The 22825-nt window shown below is 43.8% G+C and overlaps 1 protein-coding gene across 3 annotated transcripts in view; it reads left to right on the forward strand.

The window, feature by feature from the left end:
* SLC26A9 (solute carrier family 26 member 9) overlaps window positions 1–22825 on the forward strand; it is a 59624-nt gene that overhangs the window by 1338 nt on the left and 35461 nt on the right. For 2 of the 3 annotated variants that reach the window (XM_083745475.1, XM_083745476.1), the window contains exon 2: window positions 22006–22147. In XM_083745475.1, coding sequence (XP_083601601.1) covers window positions 22023–22147 — 125 coding nt within the window. In that variant the 5' untranslated portion in view covers window positions 22006–22022. Of the gene's footprint in view, window positions 1–21906; window positions 22148–22825 lie in introns of those variants that run through there. The other variant, XM_083745474.1, reaches the window with a different exon arrangement.

Genomic DNA, 22825 nt, shown 5'->3' on the forward strand with positions numbered 1-22825 from the left:
TGTTCCTAAGAAGTAGATAGAAGCAATTTCCTACTCAACTGGAGAGTAATTGTAGCCTCTCTCTCCTGTAATTGCAGCGGCAGCTTGCTACTTTCCTGGGTTTAAAGAAGAGCAAAGAGCTCAAAAGGAGTAGCAAGAGAGGAACTACAAGTGATTTGGGCTTTCCCACCCCACATTTCTGGGTCTTATCTAAAAGAGCAAGGTGTGTGTTCTCTTAATATAGGGAGAGAATGTGTCTTTCCCCCATCTTCAGATGAGACACAGAACCCAAAGGGAGGAATTCCAACCCACATGCTAATGCTTTACATTCAAAGCAGTCCTAAGACTCAAGCAAGATGTGATAGGTAGCAGAGATGTGTGAATACATCCCTGCTTCTAGAAACTCTTACAAACAGCAGTTGCAAATTAGATTTGGGGCTGCGGTATAGGAGTGGAGGACCATTTCCCCAAGGAAACTTTTCTTCTCCTGGTACAAACTACCATATATATGCACATGCCAGAAGAACATAGTGTTTGCACAAGCTGTGAGATGTGCGCAACAAGCACTACCTGATTAGCATGTTTGTTTAAAAGTGATGTAGGAGCTGAATGAATAACCTGGACAAGAGGGTGGTGGTGGCATAAAAGCTGTAATGCAGCCATGTTTTGCGGTGTGGTCAACTGAGATCAAAGCATGAAGTGATACCATCAGTATGTACACAGAGGATTCAAAAGGAGCTATACCTCAAACCACTCAATCACATTTTGCATTTTCACTAATTTGGCCTGTGTAGGTCACATTCAGTTTCCATCTCTGCTAGAATGAATGGGTATATTATATTATATTATATTATATTATATTATATTATATTATATTATATTATATTATATTATATTATATTATATTATATTATATTATTATATTATATTATATTATATTATATTATATTATATTATATTATATTATATCAATGGGTTATGCATATTATATCAATGGGTTATGCTAACTATGGGACAGCAGTCTATTCTCTCTATTTCTGAATAGGAAAATGAAATATGTGAAGACGCTGTAATGCCTAAACTATCTCATGATATAAATGCAATAAACAACACAAGCTTTTGCAATAAGTTTGTTTGAATTTGGTTTTAATTTACCGAACACTGGAAAAGTAAAGCATCTTCAGATATGGCACATGCCATAATTTGCTGTGATCATTAGGCTGCTGTATATTTTTTTTAAGTGTTATGGTTTATGATTGCCATACAGATACTTATATGCATTTAAATTATAAATATTACATTTTCTAACAAAATAACTTGAAGGGGGTGGGAAATATATGTTTGGGGCTGAAATTATATAGTCTTAACCGACTTGAGCAAAACATGGGGAGTTTCAGATTGTCTACATTGTCATTGAGTTTTGGATGGAGACAATTTCATTATAAGATGTTTGGTTGGTGATAGGAAGCAGGGAATGTGAGGAGATACTGTTGCGATAGCAATTCCCCTGGGCAGGATTGAAGAACCTTTTCAGCCTGAGGGCCACATTCCCTCACAGGAAAGCTTCTAGGGGCCACAAGGCAGTAGTGCATGTGGCCAGAATCCAACATGGGCAGAGCAACAGGTGGGAAACCTACCTGTGCATAACAGGCTACGTTCCATCTCTGCAAAAGTCAGAGGCTTTTGTCCCCACGCCTCTGTATCCAGACAAGCAAGACCCTTTATCCCAGTTCAAGGACACTTTCCAGCCAGGTAAAAGTACTGGGGAGATGGGAGATGTCTGGGGAGTGTGGTCAAAGGGGAGTCGCAAGGGGCAGCTACAGAGACCTGGAAGGTTGCATTCAGCTCTTGGGACTGAGGTTCCCCATTCCTGCCCTGGGGTTAAGCCTATCCAAGTGACAAAACAGTCTCATGGGAGGACAGAGTAGATGACCTGAACATGTTTGTTGTTCTCTAATGCTTCGTACTCCAGCAGCGAGGGAGGGAGGGGGAGAGCAGGAAGGAGAGAGTGCATTAGAGCTCCCAGCAGGCAGTCTGTATAAGAGTGTTCTCAGGTGCAAAAGGAATGCCTCAGTCTGCAAACTTACTAATTCCCTAAGACGTTTCATTGGCCGTGTGCTTTTTTTCAAAGGGCAATAGCAGTCAGAATGTCAGGGAAACATTTGGAAGCAAGTGATAACTAGTTCAAGGAAATGTTATCAACCAGGCCTCTTTCTTTTCAGCCCGCAGTGCTAAATATTCACTAGGAAGGAAGTCTCTGGATTTACTTCCAAATACATTCAGGATCCCTTGGACTGAAAACATTATTTCGTTTGTCACTCGTCCTCCAAAATTCTGAGATAGCATTTAGGGAGATCAGGGTTTCCCCTTGCTTTTTTGTCTGCTTCTATCAAATGTGTACCTTATTATGACTATATGTGATTTGACCTCTGGATTTGACCTCCGCTATACCCTGAGCTTATCTATGGTGGTGGTGGCAGTGCTCTGATCTGTGGCAGGTGGCTGCGAATCAGCAGCCATTTTAATCACCCACAATGACCTGACATGGCATCCCTCTGGAGCATTGTGGGAAATTCAAAGTGGAAGCTTGGTAATTCAGTGGTGCCTCGCAAGACGAAAATAATTCGTTCCGCGAGTCGCTTCGTCTTGCGATTTTTTCGTCTCGCGGAGCGTGGATTCCCCGGGTATTAACAGTTTTACGAAAAAGGAAGCAAACTCGCAAGACGTTTTCGTATTGCGAAGCAAGCCCATAGGGAAATTCGTCTTGCGAAGCACCTCGAATACGGAAAACTCTTTCGTCTAGCGAGTTTTTCATCTTGCGAGGCATTCCTCTTGCAGGGCACCACTGTACTGGTGCTGAGGCTGACACAGAGTTGGCATCAGTGTTGGTTGGCCCTGTTGGGTGTTGGCACCAGAACAAGTGGTGCCAGGCCTGACTAAGACAGCTATTTATAGATGAATGAACTTATAGACAAAGTATGCATAACAATGAAAAAGGCTTTGGTTGCTGTTTTAAAAGGATTATGTCAATGGTCCACCTAGTTATCCACCAACTGGCAGCTGCCCTCCAGACCTTTCCCACCCCAGCCTGGAGATGCCAGGGATTAAACCTGGACCTTCTGAACACAAAGCAAGTGTTCTATCACTGATCTACAGCCCTTGCCTAGGAAGTAATGGGCATTTTTGTTATTCTGAAGAATCAAAAAAGTAAGCACAAGCCCTTATAATACACTGCTTCCCTGGCATGTAATCCGCAACATGCAAAAATAATGAATTCAGCCTTACTGAAAGGAAATATGAAAAAGGAAACATGGCAGTTACATCTGTAGTGTTAATTTAAAGCACTCTTATACCACTTTGATGTCATGGCTGCACCCGCCCCCCAATCCTGGGAATTGTAGTTTGTTATGGATGCTTCAAATCATAATTCTCTGAGAGGTAAATGATGGTTCCCAGGATTCTTTAGGGAAAGTGGTATAAATGTGCTTTAATGGGATGGTGTGAATATGGCCGGTGTTTCAATGGAGAACAAAAATAAGGATTTAATGGTCCAAAGTGCTTGGAATATATTCTTCCTCAGCAGCAAGCAAGTGTACAATACTGTCGCATCAATAATGGCCATTCGTTTTGCCACAAAGTCTCTTAACTCTTCCCTTCAACCCAGTATTGGTGCTTTCTTTCCTTTTCCCTTTTGTTCCTGGTTTGGGACCTTCATTAGACATAATCTATTTTACTCATTTTTTAAAAAAACACTTCAATTGTTGGAACAGTCTCCTGTTTTTTTAAATTACAGTTATCTGGACATAGTCCAGAAAATTGGAAATTGCTTATGAGACGCTCCCCACACAAAATTAGAAATTAATTGCAAGCTTCAGTTGGTCACAAAGCATGGCAGAGGGTACAGTGTGGCGTATCTAAGTGTTCCTGATGAAGAATATCTTTAAAACACGCTTTGCTTTTCTGTGCACCTTGAGACTTCCATCTCTCTTTTTGCGTGAGTGGATGTGCTTAACTCAAAAGTGAAGGGAATACTTGGTGTTCCCTTTATTCGAAGGGCTTCTAGCTCTGATATTGACCACTGGCAGACTGTGTGGCATAGGGGTAAGAGTGATGGACATGAACGGGGCAGACCCAGGTTCAAATCTCTGCTTGGTCATGAAGCTCACTGTGTGACTTTGGGCCAGTCGCTATCACTCAGGCTGGCGATAAAATGCGGGGGAGATCTCATCTGAGCTCCTTGGAGGGAAAGTGGGATATTGTCAAGTGAAATGAATAAAGTTCTGGGTTCAACGCCTGCCTTCTTTCAAGTTACAGATAGGTAGCCGTGTTGGTCTGCCATAGGTAAAGGTAAAGGTACCCCTGCCCGTACGGGCCAGTCTTGACAGACTCTGGGGTTGTGCACCCATCTCACTCAAGAGGCCGGGGGCCAGCGCTGTCCGGAGACACTTCCGGGTCACGTGGCCAGCGTGACATCGCTGCTCTGACGAGCCAGAGCTGCACACGGAAACGCCGTTTACCTTCCCGCTGGTAAGCGGTCCCTATTTATCTACTTGCACCCAGAGGTGCTTTCGAACTGCTAGGTTGGCAGGCGCTGGGACCGAGCAGCGGGAGCGCACCCCGCCACAGGGATTCGAACCACCGACCTTTCGATCGGCAAGTCCTAGGCACTGAGGCTTTAACCCACAGCGCCACCTGCGTCCCTTTGGTCTGCCATAGTCAAAACAAAAAATTCCTTCCAGTAGCACCTTAAAGACCAACTAAGTTAGTTCTAGGTATGAGCTTTCATTGGTCTTTAAGGTGCTACTGGAAGGAATTTTTTGTTTTGCCTTCTTTCAAAGCAGGGATGGGGAGCATGGGGCCCTGGAGATTGCTGTTGGATTGCAATTCCCACAGTCTCTGATCACATAGGCTATTCTGGGTGGGGTTGGTTGGAGCTGGAGGCCAGCAACATCTGGATAGGGTCCCCATCCCTGATCCAGAGGATCTCAGCCCAAGAGGGCTGTGGAAAAGCCCTGCTAGTTTCTTCTGCCAGTCAGCATAGATAATATTGGGATAAATAAGCCAAAGGAATGACCTGATATAAAGTAGATATGCTCTCTAGGTTCCACATTTTTCTTTGTGTGTGTGTGTGTTCTAGTTTATTAGATTTTTATACCGGCCTTCACCAAAAAGGTCATGGGACAATTTACAAACAAACAAAGAAAGAATACAAGCATAACACAGAATAACCAAAATCTTTAAAATAATTATCACAGATTACATAAATATCATAAAACACCATAAATGTGAGTTAACCCACCAGCCACTAAAAATTCAGCAGAAAAGATGGTTTTTGAACCCTGTATCTGGAAGAATACAAAGCTGGAGCGAATCTCTCCAGATAAGAGTTAGGAATAAAGGCACCCACTGATCCAATAATTTGAAAAGTCCCAAGAATTTTTACTTTTGCACAGGCAAATTTTCTACACAACGAATGAAATCTCAGGTTGTATGAAGAAGTTCATAGTCTTGGACTCCAGAAGGTGGGAAGGAATAAGCGTCTCTATTTTAACTCAATTGCTTCAGGCTCTTTGCCTGTAGTAGCTGCCAGGTGCCTAGAGTCCTCATTCTGATTGCCAAGTGCGTAGTTAGTTTGGTTTGAAACTTATGTGAAGTGGTACATTAAACATTGGCACAGGCTCAGCAGCAGTGAAGAGTGCAGGGCCTGTGAATGGCTGCTGGCTATTTCTTTCACTTTAAAGGACCATCTGCCTATGAAAATCATCTAGAAATGCTCCCAAATATTTAATTTAAGCAAAAGAAAACATTGACATTCAGCTAGAGAGTCAAGAGGGTTGGTGAAAAACAGGGAGCTTTATTTTGGTATATTACTTTGGGAGGGGAATTTAAGAGCATTTTAAAAGGCATGCAGAGGATAGAGAAAGAAAAATTAAAATGGGAAAACACACCTTTATATATTTTTTTCTAACTCTCTCAGAGAGAGAGGGAGAATTACTTTGTTGCTTGCTGCTTTTTTTATAATACCATTTTAAATTTCATTGCTATTGTTGTTTTATCTGCATATTTTCTAACTATATCTGTGTATACCCCAAAAAGTAATGTTATTGGCCCATAAGAAAAAAAAATATCCATATACCGTTATGAGGTCAACAAAAATGTCACAAAATATCCATCATATTCTCCAGAACTGAGTGTAAGCAACACAAGGAAGGGTGAAAAAAGGTTGGCTGATGATATTCATGCAAGGCATTTGTGTCTCCATCTGGTTAGAGTCTTAAGATGGGAGTGTGAGAAGAGGCAGGGGACATTTCTAAAAGGTTCCTTCAGGTGCTCTCAGGCTGCACCCAGGCCCCTTGGGGAGGAGAAACCCATAATGGCAGATTCCCCATAACTGGAAATGCACAAAGCAGCTGTTATTCAGGTCTGACTCCATTTTTAGGTGAAACACACAGGTTTGTTGGTAGGTGAAGAGCAGAAATAAAAAGAAACTAGGCAGTATTTATATTAACAATGGTAGAGCTTAAATTGAGGTGGTTGTGCTAGATTGTTTTTAAAAGAGTAAATAGAAGCCAAATGGCTTACCAAGCAGTTGGAGGGAATGTCCCCTCAGAGAATAAAGTCCCAGATTCAGGTAACAGAGGATCCACTTCCTCTAGGCCAGGCTTCCTCAACCTCAGCCCTCCAGATGTTTTGAGACTACAATTCCCATCATCCCTGACCACTGGTCCTGCTAGCTAGGGATCATGGAAGTTGTAGGCCAAAAACATCTGGAGGGCCGAGGTTGAGGAAACCTGCTCTAGGCTAAGATCCTGCTGCTGTATCAAGCTAAATGTGGTATTTTCCAAGTCAAACAAAAAGTAAAGGTAGCCATTTTGGCCCACGAGAAAAACACTACCATCCAGTCAACCTAAACATATCACAACCTGAAATCTGTGTGCCATCAATTAGCACCTCATTTGAACATCTACTCCTTCCTCCCACACCTTGCACTCTGGTACAAAAGGCATGGGCTTGTCAAAAGAGGCCATGACATTTCAAGCTCCTTAACTACCTCATATTGTACAGAGCCTAGCACAATGCTTCCTGATGCTGACTGAGACCTCTAGATGGCACTAGAAAGCAGCAGCATGGGGCAGAGCATATTAAGAACGTCCCTGAAGAATCCTGGCCATTCTCTCAAGTGACCAACCAGGTGTCTATGTGAAGTCTGCAAGCAGGACCTAAGCACACACACCCACCCCTGTGCACTTGTGATTCCCAGCAACTAGCAGTCAGGGGTTTATGGTCTCCGGCTCTGGAGCTAGTACATGTTTATGACTGGCACTTCTCCAGGAACTGAGTAGGATTGCCCAGATCAGGTTATGTTGCTTGATGCCTCCATCTTGCCGAATTCTGCCATTGGAAGAGTCATTAATTAAAATAACACCACTTGCTCCAGGGAGATACAAGAGAATTACTTCTTGCACTCAAGAGCATCCAATACCAATTAATTGCTCCTGAACAAAATGGATCCTAATGAGTAGCAGAGGGATGGGGGCTTTGGGGGCCCCTGGAGTGTGTGCTTATAATTGGAGTGGGGACTGAAATTCCCATTAGTGATTGTTCATTCAGAGCTCGTGATAGCTTAATCCATAGTCCATAAATCAGGGACAAAAAGGCATGGTCTGTTATTACATACATGGAAGCTGGCAAAACCCAACCATTTGAACAACTGACATGACACACTATAGTTGTTGTTGTTTAGGCATTTGTATGGTGTTTTTCTTATATGCTCAAAGTACGTGTGCCATGTCAGTCATCTTTACAAGAGGGATGGGGAACTTCACAGGATCAGATCAAAGGCCCATCTAGTCCAGCGTCCTCTGTGACCAACCAGATGCCTCCAAGAAACCCACAAACCTATAGTATTGCTTGCAGCAAATTATTAGACTTATTTATTTACTGAAAGGGCTCAATCAAAAGCATCAAATAAATATTTGGCTGGTTAAGAATGCCAGGTGTTTGTTATTTTTAAAAAATCCCAGTTCTTGCCTAAAGCATGAGAGAGATGGTCAAGAATCTGCACTCGTTCAGACCCAGGTCCATGAAGTAAAAGTGAAGGGGTGGGAAAGGGTGGCCATTTGTCCCTCTTTGCGGAGTGCAGTCCTCTATCTGAAGGGCTGTCTGGGCCAAGTATATATTAAAGAATCCCAAGAAGGGACAGCAGGGGACTGGAAGTTGCCCATCAACTGCCTGCTCAGCAGACTGTGCACGCCAAGTTATCTGAACAGGTCAAATTATGGCCTGCCAAAGTTATGATTAGTCAGTACCAGCCAGGAACATCAATGTGACTTTCATTTCCCCCCCTAAAATGTGACTCTCGTCTGTACAGGATGTGGAGGATTCAACAATTATACTAGCAAGGCAGTGGGAAATTTGAGCAGGCATGTAGCCTTACCCTGCAGGATGTAGCTGTACAAGACGCTCAAAGCACCCCTGAGTTTCTTGTGTACACGAACATGATTGGAATGGAAAGTAGAGCAGACTGTAGAAGAATGCCATTGAGAAATCAAATGTTCAGTGTAGATCTTAGAGTTGCATAATGGTCCCAGGAAATGCAAAACAGGATTGAATGATCTTGTGTTAAAATGCCCTTTGTCTCAGATGACTTTTAGTGCTGGGGATTGTTAACGGCTTGTAGATCTGAAATTATGGATTGATTTGCCTCCTAGTTTCAGAGAAAAGCTTGAGTACAGACAGATTGGTCCTGTGAATGTTTACTTACAATGAGTCCCACTGCATTAATTGGGGCATTAAATCTGCCTAGGATTGCAGCCATTGTCTCCTGAGGCACAAGATCTAGAATGCAAATACTTCTCCTGCCTCCAAACATGCTTCTTTCAAAATGCTCATGATTCATTTACATCCCACATACGATTATATGGTTCTGCAGTGCTGCATAAGTTTTGCATTCTGAAGGCGTATGACATTAATAGTATTTCACCTGTTCTATCCTCCTGAAGTAAAACACCGCAGCCATTAGCTTGTCTATATCCACATTCTCCTGTTGTCTATACTACCTAATTTATTCTCATAGAGTTTTATGGGCACTGTGACAGACTGCAGAATCCATTTAACTTCCTCTGCCTCACCCTCTTTTGAGGCTGAATTGAACATCTTGCAACCACAGAGTGTCCTGCGTAACTGTGATGTGCAATTCTGAAAATTTGAACTTTGATCTCCTTTCTTACCTAACCCTTCCCCTTGGAAACTTCAGCTGGTGCACAATTCAGCAGCCAGGTTGCTTACCAGGGCATATTACCACAATCCAGGTCCGAGCAATTAGTTTCCAGGCCCAATTCAAAGTGCTGGTTTTGACCTATATACACTTAAATGGCTCAGGACCGCAATACCTCAAGGACCGTCTCTTTCCATATGAACCTACCCGAACCCTGAGATCATCTTCTGAGGCCCTCCTTCATGTGCCTCCTCCTTGAGAGGTCCGGAGGGTAGCAACACAATAACGGGCCATCTCTGCAGTGGTTCCCCATCTGTGGAATGCTCTCCGTGGGGAAATTCGCCTGGCGCCTTCATTATACACCTTTAGGCACCAGGCAACGTTTCTTTTCAACCACACCTTTGGGTGGTGATCTGATTTACATCCTAAGCCATTTTAAAGTGTGTTTTTTGTTTTGGAGCTAATGGGTTGTTTTTGTTTTTATTAGGTATTTTGTGGTTTTATATCTTGATTTTATTCTGTGAACCACCCTGAGACCCCCAAGTATAGGGCGGTATATAAATTCAATAAATCATCATCATCATCTTTCCTAGCCTGTAACCCCTTGCTGGCATTCAGGAAGGTGACATTTGATACCTGCTGTCTGCTGACATTTAACTTGAGTTTTGCTGTTTTTTCACTCCAAATAATTCTGGGCACAATTCCCAAGATTCCTTAAAACTAAGTAGTGATCCCATAACCACATTGCTTAACCTAGAAATCAGCATGCAGTAATTATTGCAACTCAGCACACAGAGCTAGAAAGGGCTCTCCATGGAATCAAGGTAGAAAAGCAGAGGACTGAAAGGTTGCCTAGTGAGGAACATCATCATATGGTCATTTCTTCAAATTCTCTGCAACAATATTTGATACTTTCTCCCCCACTATGAGCCCCAGAACAAATGCACATGCTGTGGTGAGGCAGGCTGTCCTTCATGACCGTAGTATGTCCAGTATGCTGTATTTGAGTCTGTTTAATCTCCAGTTTACACTCACCTGATCTTTCGCCCCTGAATTTTGCTTATGAAGGGGCTCATTCATGGTCAAACACAAAGCCTCTTTCCCCCACTTTTAAGTAATAACTGAAAGAGAGGCTCACGTTTCACTTCCATTTAGTTAGTATGTATTTTTAAGCATAATCCCAGTTTGAGATCAAGGACCTCCATGTTTAATCAAAGTTTTCTCCAGGAGGAATAGTACCAAGTTTCCTAGAAATCCTACCCTCTTCCTGCTCCTTATTACTAGCAGAGATGAGGGACCATCTTTTAACCTGTTATCTCTCTTAATGCTTTACAAGTTATTCCCTTGTTCTTCTCAGGACTTGGTTTTCCAGAGAGCTCAGCTTTCATGATCTGATCCTAAACTCTATGAAAGTCGAGCTCTAATTGCAATGAGTTGCACTCAACAACTAGTTGTCCTAGCTGTGCATCCCCATCTGCAGCAAAGATACATCCAATCAAGTCGGTAGGTCCTGCATGAGCATCTATGAGCGTCACCTGGATATAGAAGGAGTCTGCTATTCAGGGCCGGTTCCAGTTTTGAGCAGACCATGGAGTAAAGTGCCTTTGGTGGTCCATTTCCTTCATCCATAGACCAGCAATGGGGAGCAACAGCAGTCAAAGCTCCGTTCAGAGCACTGGCTGGCTGAGTCTGTATAGGTTGAGACCATAAGCACAAACCAGGTCTCATTCCCAAACTAAACTATTTGTTTTTACAATACACTGGAAAATGCCAGGACAACTAACTTACATTAAAAGGGTAATAACTTGTGCAACGTTACTGAAAATTGTCCCTTCTTATTGTCCCAGGATTGTTCCAACTGCTGGGGAAATTTTGCAGGCCCAAGTGCTTCTATTGGCACCAGCGATAGGGGCTGATCTTGGGAGAGCTGGGAGGGAAGTGACCAGAAGGGCTGGTGCCTACATCACTCCCCCCCCCCCAAATCCAAATGCCTGAAAGTATTGGTGACACAGATCCTGGCTGAGAAGCTGATGGGTTGATGTACTGCCCTACAGTTTATTTACTCAAAGCTCTCTTTCCAGTGTTGGTGAAGCTGTAACAAGAGAGGGAGCCTCATGCATGTGATGAGCCTACTGGGTTTTGGCAAAGCATTTTTGATGTTGTTTCTAATATTATAGTTCAATCATTGAACCCAAACTCTGCTCAGGCCCTGCTGTCACTAGATGCCATTCTAACCCCCTCTGCCACCGGCACCCTTATACATAAGGACCTAAGTGCCATGTTGTTTACCTCTGTCCATTTAGAGATCACCTTCCCTTGGAAAGACCTCAAAGGTCCATCTCTGATGGAAAGGGAAAGTCTGGGACCTGGCTCTTTCCAAATATCAGATTTCATTCTCAAACTCACCACAGGATATACGGTAACACAACGCAGAAGGGTTGTTAGAGGCAAAACTAAGCACAGTCGTTTTGATAAGGTATGGTCCCCACATATCAGCTATGTAAATGGAAGTGACGTTAATGTTAGACCTCCTAGCTTACTTATGGAAAGGCTATGTCATGGGTAGTTGAAGTCTTGGTACTGTATTCAATGATTCAGTTATTTGACAGTGTCCTTGCTCATTTTTCTTCTTATGTGACTGGTATAAGAATGTAGCTCTACAGATTTTGTTATGGCCCATTTCTAAGAAATAATTGCATAGTTCTTTGTCACCATGGTGCAAAGGTGAGTGGCCCCTTTTCAGCCACATTCCATTCTGGGCAACCTTCCAAGGCTTGCGTGCAAGTGGTGAGGAGAGCCAGAGGCAAGAATGGGCAGAGCAATGAACGTAAATCTTCCCTTTGTACACTAGACTAGCTTGTCCAGTAAGAGGCATTAACACTCAGAGAGTGTGTGAAGCAGCGCCAGTAAGGGATGTGGCCAATGAGAGGATACCGTCTGGGGAGACAGGCCTTGAAGGCCACATTTGGCACCCAGGCCTGAGTTTCCCTGCTTGTGCCACAAAAACCTTTCATTCTAATGTTCAGAGTCTCTGTTGGACTTCTTCGGCTCACAACCAGAGCCCTTTTCAGATGGCACTATGGAGAAATGGACACACATAGGCAGAGAGGCAGCAACATGGCAAACAATTCTGCCTCCAACCTGTGCACATTCATTTTGAAATCTGAAATGAAAGTGTAGTAGCTGGGGCAGAAGGCTGCCACCGCGATGCCAACTCCCCGCTATGTGTTACACGTCTCCACACCTGAAAAGGTCTCAAGAGTTGCTTTTGCCTTCTGTCTTGTGCCTTCTTTTCTAAGGCTCTCAGCTCTTGAGTTCTGAAATCAGAAAAGTTTCCACTTGTGTTTGATCTAGGGCAAGGCCATCGATAACGCCATCTCAAAAACTTGACTCTTGCTGATGTTGACATCATTGGCCTGTTTGTTTTAGGTGGAATTTTAATCATGGGACTTCTTTTGTCCTTCTGACTCTTGCCTTCCCTCAACCCTCCTTGCTTTGTTCCTGATTTGTGAGAGTGTCTGCTAGCACTTTCGCTTAGCAGGAAAGATATAAAGAGAAAAGGCTCAACACACCCAAGCCTGTAACAATAAAACCACAGCATGCTGTTCAGAAAGTTGAAATAAATACTGGAATAAGAAACCGGAGAGGGTGCATGTGTGTCAGATGGAGAGGGGAGAAATACACTTTCAGCAGAGTTCAAATCCTGACCATATCCTTGATCAAGTTTCTGGATCAGGCTTTGAAAATCTGGGAATCTAAGGCTGCAAATTCATGTGCACCAACTTGGGAAGAAGTCACACTGAGTTTAGTCACATTTTCTTTGGTGTAGTAGGGATCAGGCTGTAAAGAAAGGATGGAGAAGCTGCATTTGTCCAAGTATTAATGCACAGCTCAAATTCCTTACACTAGTGGAACTGTTAAGTTTACCCAACATACCCTAATATAGTGCATTGTTTTGCACATTTTACTCTTGTATGTGCATTTTTGTACGCATTACTTGACTGGAGAATTACATTGCTTGTGTATTGTTTCAGGAAGTGCAGTTGAAGTAAATTTACCTTTAAATATCAACTGAATCCAATTTCTCTCCCATCCCTACTAAGGAGAAACTTGCCATGACATCAGATATCTTTTATCACACTATCAATGAATCTTCTGCTTTGGTGATCGCTCGTTGCCGAGTAAAGTTGTCTTCCACGAACACGGTCTTAACAGTGAGTCTGTAAGTGACTGTGGAGGCCAATTCTGGATCCACACATCCTTCCACAGTGGGGACATAGGTTTCCAGGCGGGAGTTGATCGTGGTGAGGGTTTGCCAAGTGTGTCTTCCTCTTAGCACGTTTCTCCCTTTTGTCCTGCATTCGAGTATCTTCAAAGGCCATGACACCTTCGGTAAATGCTGTTCTCCAGTTGGAGCACTCACAGGCCAGTGTCTCCCAATTGTCAATGTTTATACTACTTTTTAAAGATTTGCCTTGAGAAAGTCTTTATACCAGGGGTCAGCAACCTAAGGCCCATGGGCCGGAAGAGGCCCACAGAAGTCGTTTGACTGGCCCACGAGTTACCCCCGAATCAAGCTGCCCGCTCACACGCTGTGCTAAACCAGTGCAGCGCGGCGCAGGCACCTGCTTCCATGGTGCCGGAAATTGAATCTGCGCATATGCAGACGCTGAAAATCGCATCTGCGCACGCTCAGACGCCAAAAATCACACATACACGATCCAGTCCACAGAGGGATCTCTGCGGGACCGATCCAGCCCAGGCAAGATAAACCTTGCTGACCCCTGCTTTATACCTCTTTTGTTGACTACAAGCATTACACTTTCCATTTTAAAGTTTGGAATAGAGTAGTTGCTTTGGAATACAATAATTAGGCATCCAAGCAACATCCAATGAAGTTGATGTTGAAGAATCATTGCTTTGACACTAGTGATCTTTACTTCTTCCAGTACACTGGCATTAGTTCATCTGTCTTCCCAAGTGATATCTATAATTTTTCGGAGACACCATTGATGGAATTTTTTGAGGAGTTGGAGATGGCATTTATAAGTGGTCCATGTTTCACAAGCATACAGTAAGGTTCATAGTACAATAGCTTTGTAAACAAGCATTTGGGTTTCCCTGCGAATGTCCTGGTGCTCAAATACTCTGCACTTCAATTGGCAGAAAGCTGTACTCGCAGAACTCAGACGACGCTCGATTTTGGAATCAATGGTGGTCCTTGTTGAAAGATAACTGCCCAGGTAGGAGAAGTGATTGACACTTTCCAATGTTACACCATTGAGTTGGATTTGCGGCACTGTGGTGGGATTGTTTTGTGCTTGTTGGTGCAGCACTTTGGTCTTTTGGATGTTGAGCGATAGGCCAAGCTTTTCCTTCTAACTTTTCCCTCATTCTGTTTGGTATTTATTGTCCCATATGAAGCTGTCTTATGCTTGATTCAGACCACGGGTCTATCTAGCCAAGTTATTTTTGTCAGTGGTGGCTCAATGGAATGAGGACAGCTCAATGGAATGGGGTAGTTCAGTGGAGACCACCATTTTATGCTGCCAAGCACCACCATATGGTGCTGGGACCTGGAACCCTTTCCAGTGAACACCAGAAAGAGCCAGAGGAGAAATAGAAGGAGTGTTAACTCAGCATCATGCAGATGCACAACTGCTGATTGGTAGCTGCATCCAGCATGGGCCAACATCTATGCTGAGCCTTGCTACCCACTTGGTATCTGAATAGTGGCTCTGCTACTGCTTCTTTTATTCTTCCACCAGGCAGTAGTGTTCTGTGATTGACAGAGGTAGTCTCTAGCAAAATGCCTCAGAAGGCACCACTGTTGTTGATGCTGATTGATGTTCCTCAGGGTCTAAAGCTGAGATCTTAACCGGCTTTACTACTTAAGATACCTTAATCAGTGATGTTAGGGATTGGATCTTGGGCCTCACAAACCTTGTGTTCTATCATACGTACTATCTCCCTCCCCCCCCAATATACCATTAGATCCTCAGCAGTGACCTCCATGAGTTCCATAGGTAGGATAACAAAGGTGAAGAAAACCATAATAGTAATATCACCTCACAGGAAATGTTGGAGGTGATTATCATATTTAACTAGTACTTAAATGACTCATTCCTACTGGTTAGTGTCTAGGATGTTCAGGAATTTTTCAGCCCAGCTTTCCAGTCAGTGTGGATAGGAATTGGCCTTTAAAAAACTGGCATCTCCAACTGCTTGGGATCATTAAAGTTTCCATGACATGTTGGATTTGATTGTTGTGCTGATTTCCTGACTCTGTTTCCATTGGGATAATTATTTAGCTAGCTGACCTATATTCCTCAGCAGAGTCACCTCTCTGATGCATCCATTACTTCCTGCTCTACTCTACCAGGCACTGTTACAATAATCAAAGCTCCATCCGCAGAGGAGGTTACATCTTAACAGGGAACAAGTATAGGCCACCATCCTGGTAGCTGCTTGGAACAGGAACACATAAAACATTTTTTTCAGGGCAGTCCTCACCTACTATTGCTATGGGAGCCAATAAATTGAAGCTCTGTCTAAACAAGAGTGAGGTGTTGGTGAATAGTTTCTTTGACTGAATAAGTCATTTACAGCCTGTTCTACATGGGACTGCACTCTGTGATTGAAGACACTCACAAACGTGCAAGCTCATAGCTTGTGGGTGTTGCTGGATCCGTCACAACTGGTCAAGGCCTAGGTTGTCTTTGACTAGCTTTAGTTGATGGTCCAGCTACAACCCTATTTCTGGACAGGGATAATTTGGCTTCAGTGATTTATGGTAACCTCTAGACTAGACTACTCCAATGTGCTGTATGTGGGGACAGAGCCGTCTTAAGCATATCTGGCGCCGTGGTGCAAAGATCCCTCCGACAGCCCCCCACCCCGTTTCCCAGAGTTGTTGACCTTTTTAAGGGGGTGACCCAAAGTTGTTGACAATTTTTAGGAAAGGTTCCCCAGAGTTGTTGACCTGAACTTGGGAATTCCACAGATTTCACTACAGGGAAGAAGGGGCAAGAGCTGGGGGTGGGGGGAACCTACCCCTTCCTTTACTGGATGAAAAGAGGGCAAGAAAGTGGGACAGAGGAAAATAGAAAGAAGAGGACATTTAACCCACTGACGGACAGGAGAGGAGGGTGGCGGTCGGGAAGCTGAGCCAAGGTAGAAATAGTGTCGCTCCTCCTGCCCACGCAGGCTTTGCGGCCAAGAAGGAAGTACAGCAGGAGGGTTTTAAAAACACAAACACACACTGCAACCCTGGTTGCTCCCTGACCCCCTCAAAGCGAGTGGGTGGGTGGGTGCGGCGGGACAGCAGCAGATTGTCCTCGCCCATGACCACACACGCAGTGTATGGGGTGTGCGTGTGCTGCCCGCTGCATTAAAGGGAGAAATAAAGTGCACTTGGGCACAGCTAAGGATGGGTCTGCTTCCCTTCTGCCCGCCGGAAGCTGCTGCACTGAAAAGGGAGAGACAGGGTCCTCGCTTGCTGGTGGGGAGCTTTGACAGGGAGCTGCTGGGAGAGGCTCCAGTGTCCCCATCAAAACCGCTCCCACCCGCCTCTTCGGGGCTCCCCTCCCGCACTCAGAGGCAAGCTGCACGCCCAGGCATGCAGGGAAAGGGGAGGCCCCCGGCAAAGCCACACAGCTCCCCCAACTTGCTGGCGCACCCCTGAGAGGCCGGCACCCTGGCATAACGAACCACTAAGCCCTATGGGAAAGACGGCTCTGTGCACTCTGTGCTGTCGCAAACCAGAACACTCATTTTCGGGTTTGCAGCGTTCAGGAGCCGATTGCCTTTGAGGACAGTTTTGAAACTGGTGTGCAATGCCACTGGCAAGCGTTTGACCTTGGGAATGAACAGTCTGGACACATAACACCAGTCTTGGCACAAATGCGCTGGCTAAATGTTTTCAAGCACAATTCAAAGTATTGTTTTTACCTATAAAGCCTTCTATGGCTCAGAACCCCAGTATCTGGCAGAGTGAGGCAGTGGTTGCTGGGGACAGTAGTGGCAGGCAGCCCTGACCATTCCTCCTTAACTCCCCTGGCTGTTGCTTTCTGTTGGAGGATAGAGCTGTGTGTATCACTCAGCCCACCCTGCACCCTGTGAGCTACCCTGCTGCTCAGGTGTGAGTAGAGGGTACTATCCCATCCCCAGGGTAGAAGCAACTTTCATTTGCTAGGGCCTCAGGCAGCAAAATATCTTGGGTAAGTCCTGGCAGCACATGTTTAAAAGTTACAAACAGTGAGAGCATGATGGAGAGGAGTTATCCCACTGACACATGCAGGCTTACATTTCACACTGTACAGTGGTACCTTGGTTGTCAAACTTAATCCGTTTCGGGAGTCTGTTCGACTCTTTGAAAACCAAGGCGTGGCTTCCGATTGGCTGCTGGAGCTTCCTGCACTCAATCAAAAGCCGTGTAAGCCACGTCTGATGTTTGGCTTCCAAAAAACGTTCGCAAACCAGAACACTCATTTCCGGGTTTGCAGTGTTCAGGAGCCAATTTGTTTGGGAGCCAAGCCGTTCGACAACCAAGGTGCTACTGTATTCACTGCTGACTTGGTGTGTTACGTGGGAGTGAGGAGGGAAGTATGGCATTTTCCTAACAAAATACTTTGGTTTCTTAACCTACCTCTCAGGGTTGTTGTTGGGATGGATTGAGGAATGGAAGAACCACGCATGCCACCTTTGAGCTACTTGGAGAAAAGCGTGGGATATGAATGCATTAAATAAATACATAATACCTTGCAGTGGGAAATAGCACATCTCCTCAACGTGAGGCAATGCATATATTTGCACTAAAGGTTCAACGTCTATCCCTCAGGGCGTAGGTGCAAATTACCCAGCTAGAGTGCCAGCAAAGAGTGTATTGCACTCAAACAAGACAGTTACAATTTGGGAGGTTCACATCATGACTCCAGGGGAGGGAATGAGGATTGATTAAGTGTGGAAACTACCACTCCTTGAAGCTGCAGCAAGTATTCAAATGGAAATCAAATAAAATTTCCCAAGCTGGGGCCAATTTGTTTATTGCGTTTCCACCCGACACTTTGCCTGGGGAGCTCAGGATGGTGCGCATGGAGGCTACTGCATTTTACATCCCCACCACCCTGTGAGATTAGGGTTGGACAACATGGCACCCACCTGATGTTAAAGCAGTGACTCATATCAGTCCTCCCCAGCATGACCCGTGGTCAGAGATGCTGGGAGTTATAGTCCAACAACATCTGGATGCCACCACATGGGCCTAATCCTGGGTTAAGAGATAGTGATTTGTTCAAGACCACCCATGCAATATCACAGATGATCAGAGATCTGAACCCAGTGGCCTCTGACCCAAACCAAAAGCACTATCCATTTCATTGCTTTGGCTCTCCATTATATAACCAGCCAATAGTTCCTTCTCAACTTCAGAAAGCATATTAGTAGGGCAATGCTTGACAGTGGCGTAGCGTGGGTTGTCAGCACCCAGGGCAAGGCAAGTAATTTGCGCCCCCTAACCCGTGGATTTGTGCCCTCTAACCCGTGGATTTGCGCCCCCTAACCCTACCCCCCAGATGTTGCGCCTGGTGCGGCCGGCCCCCCCTGCACCCCCCACGCTACGCCACTGATGCTTGAAGTGGGGAGGGACTTCTTTTCTGGCAGACCTATCATCATTCTTTTCACGCGAACATAACAGAGTCAGGCCTAACCACTCCACTTCCTTTTCCCTCCAACTTAAGGCCACTGGTCCAGGAAATCAAGTGGGAAGGCTCAAAGCACAGAACTGCAAGACAGGTTTGTGTAACATTTGCATAGCCCAGAGCACCTTATAGCTTGCACAGATGATAGTTAACAATCTGGGTTATCAAACAGGGTTAGGCAACTTCTGCGTTTTAAAAGAGCACAATACCACACTTTTAAAATGCATCCACGACCTATCTGGCAAGTTCACTTTTAGATACAGTGGTACCTCAGGTTAAGTACTTAATTTGTTCTGAAGGTCTGTTCTTAACCTGAAACTGTTCTTAACCTGAAGCACCACTTTAGCTAATGGGGCCTCCCTCTGCCACCGCACGATTTCTGTTCTCATCCTGAAGCAAAGTTCTTAACCCGAGGTAATATTCTGGGTTAGCGGAGTCTGTAACCTGAAGCGTATGTAACCTGAAGCATATGTAACCTGAGGTACCACTGTATATGGGACGCAAAAGTATTGAAGGACCTGCAATTTAAAACGAGCATCTTGAACTGTGTCTGGACTGGAAGACATAGTGGTCAAGCACAGTAGCTCAATGGAAAGAGCACATGCTCTGCATGTGGAAGTTCCTGGGTTCAGTCCCCAGCATATCCAGTAAAGATTGGGAAATACTTTGTATCTGGACCCCTAGAGAGCTATTGTTAGTCAGTGTAGACAGTTCTGAGCTAGATGAGCCAATGGTCTGATTGAGTTTCCTATGTTTCTAAGTGGAGGACCAGCTTGATCTAATTTTTGTCCTCCCTTTGGACCTCTGCATTCCAGGGCAGCTGCAGCCTCTTCTAAATCAAGGAGCCTTTTACGCCTGCTCCAGGCAGAGACGTGGAGCCCAGCAAGTGGGCCTGATCCATGAGTAACCCTTTGTTACATTCTCATGAGAAAGGATCTGCGGTGTGAATTCTAAAATGAGTGACAAGGGCAAAATTCCTCTATTGACAGAAATGATTACTTACCCATTTTATAAAGTTTTAGCAGAAACTTGTCTCCCCCCTGGCAACCTCTGCTGCCCCTTTCTCACCCTCTGCTTCCCTTAGGCGGTCTCAGGGAGGGGTGCAAGAGGCCACCTGTTATTAACTACCAGCTTATATTAGGCACTTTACATATACCTGGCAGCTAGTTAAAAAAAAAACCAATTTAGAAAAGGTTCATAAGGTGAAGTCTTTCATCCAAGTGAGCCCAGAGTTTTGGATAGACAAAACCAAAAAAAAAAAAAGTTCTCCATCAATGAGAGTCGTGCAGTGAGACTCTAAACATGAATGCTGAAAAATAAATGCCATTGTGAGCCTGGGATGCAGCCTTACAGTACCAAAGTCAACTAGATTGTCTATTCCTATGATGGATCACTCCAAAGCCACATATTTCCTCCCTCCAGCCCACACAGAGTAGAAATCCATTAACATGAGGCTGGAACCAGATAGAATCATATATGTGGTTTGGTTCTCTCACACTCAGATCATCTCACTGAAATGGAGTTTCACAAGATTCACTTAAGTTAGTATTTCTTTTTAAAATTACCCAGATTGGACCTTGAATACATGTAGATCTTCAAAGATATATGTCAAACTGGTTAACTCAAGTATATATTCTAAGTGGATTTGACACCTTTTTGGGGACTCTGAAATGATGAGTAATCCCATGTATTTTTAATCTCTTGTTGGAAGCTGCCCAGAGTGCCTGGGGAAACCCAGCCAGATGGATGAGGTATAAGTAATAAATTATTATTATTATAAATTATATATTTCCTTTTCAGCTATTTTTATGTTATGTTCTTTAATATTTATTTTATTTGAAAAATGTTTGGCTGTGTTTTGTTTTTGTGTTGCTGTTTCGCTGTGATCAATGAATGCAGCATTTTAAAAAGTTTTACAATGTAAGCAGCAAAATAACTGAGGGATATTTTAAAATGTGGTACATTTCAGTTCCAAAAATTAACAACATTTTCAAGTCTGAAATGGCATTATTTGAATTTGTTTTTTGCTCGTATTTAGTTATCAGATCAAAACAATTATAACCTGATGCATTATCACTATCTTGATGGATTTCCCCCATGGGTTTAATGTGCTCTAAATAAAAGAACCATGTAACGACACCCACAATTGCTTCATAATCTCTGTCTATCTTTTATGATGATTCATTTTCTGTTCATTTGCACACTTGATCAACAGCTAAGTGCTTAAGTGCAATGCAGTACTAAAATAATGATCCACATCCTTGTTCTATTTCTTCATATTCTTCCACCCCACCCCCAGACTTATCATCTTGCAAATGTGCTCTTTCCCCTTCCTCTGATAGTTTTGTTTATACTAAGGCCTGCACCTCAAGGAGTTTATTTATTACCTGCCTCTAGAAACACCTTGATACTGCGTAGGACTGGTTGAACAGGAATGGTTGGCATTATTATAATTAAAATAGGTCAAATTGTTACATTTCTGAGTTGTCCTTCGTTCTACAGTGTATTTGCTGAGCTATAGATCACAGCTATAGAAGCACTCGGGGCAAAAGTTCCAAATGTATGCATAACATAGGTGAAACTACAAGATGCTAAAGAGGTCAAGGATCCACAAGGCACTGTAGCAGAAACTTCAAGAGATTTCTAGAATGTGGGTGAACTTTTACCACAACACAATGCATCTTTGAATGAGGGTGCTGATTCAGCCTTGCAGAAATTCCTAACCTCATTTTCTTCATGGCAGACAATTCCTAAGTGACCGGCCCAAGGCTAAATAACAATACAGAGGCAAGAGCTGTGATCACAGCCTGTAACTGCCCGGCACTTGGCCACGTGTTGGTTTCTTGAACTTGTGCCAACTCCTGCATCATTATAAAGTAGCTGATTAATAAAATCTCACGCAGCCTGCCACGAGGCATCGATGCCTCCAGAAGAGCACCATCTTTCCTTCTGCAGGAAGGGGAGGGGAAAGGGGCGGGACTTTGGAAGGAAATTTGAAAGGCAGGCTTATTGGGATGAGGATAAGAGGAACTGCCTGCCTTATTAAAGGACCTTCCATTGGTGATGCTCACTTCTCACTCCAGCTTCCTTACATTTCATTTCTGGGTGAAGGGTTTAGTGGCGCAAAGATGAACGAAGCACGGCCACGTTACATCATCAACCGTCCAGCTTATTCTAGCAACTACTTTGATGAAGAGTTTGAGAGAAAAAATAGAAGTTATCCACTTGGGGAGAAAATAAAGAATCTTTTCAGGTATGTTGAAAGCCGTACATTAGTGTTGTAACCACTTTGAGGTGTTTTTTGTTTGTTTGTTTTTTAACAACTATATAAATTTTATGAAAGAAAAATAAATAAAATAAAATAAAGTCCACATGCTGTCTAGATTTGTGATGTTGGGCAGTCCAATTGAAACTTTGAATGAGAGATTGCTAATTCCATTATTGAGGGAGTTTTGCACAAACCAGGAATAAAGAGACAATCTTAATCCCAGCACTCCCACAAAACTGAAGTGAGGTTTTAAAGCAGAAGTTGGATGTTCACCCATCAGAAATGCTGTGTGTTGTGGGGCTGGACCAGATTATCTTTGAGGTACTTTCCATCTTTATGATTCACTTTTGTGATTTTCCAACAAATTCTCCTAAAGAATTTGCAACCCAAGCAGTGATGCAGAGTTGGTTAAGGCTGTGCCAAATATCCAAACCTTATCAGGCATCAAAGTGAAGTGGAGAATAATAAATACCTCATTCTCAGTTTTTCTCTTTTTCAGTGTTAAAAGATTGTTGCTAATGGTTTAATAGCAGACAAATATGTTTCCACCGCCACAGCCAAGAGAGATTAGAGTAAGCAAACTGTACAAATTGTAGAAGGCCAAACAACATTTCTGACACTAGCCATCAGAAAAACACAATTATGTAGATAAGGGAACTTGTA

Source organism: Podarcis gaigeae (assembly GCF_964106915.1).
Source record: "Podarcis gaigeae genome assembly, chromosome: 6".
NCBI lineage: Eukaryota > Metazoa > Chordata > Lepidosauria > Squamata > Lacertidae > Podarcis > Podarcis gaigeae.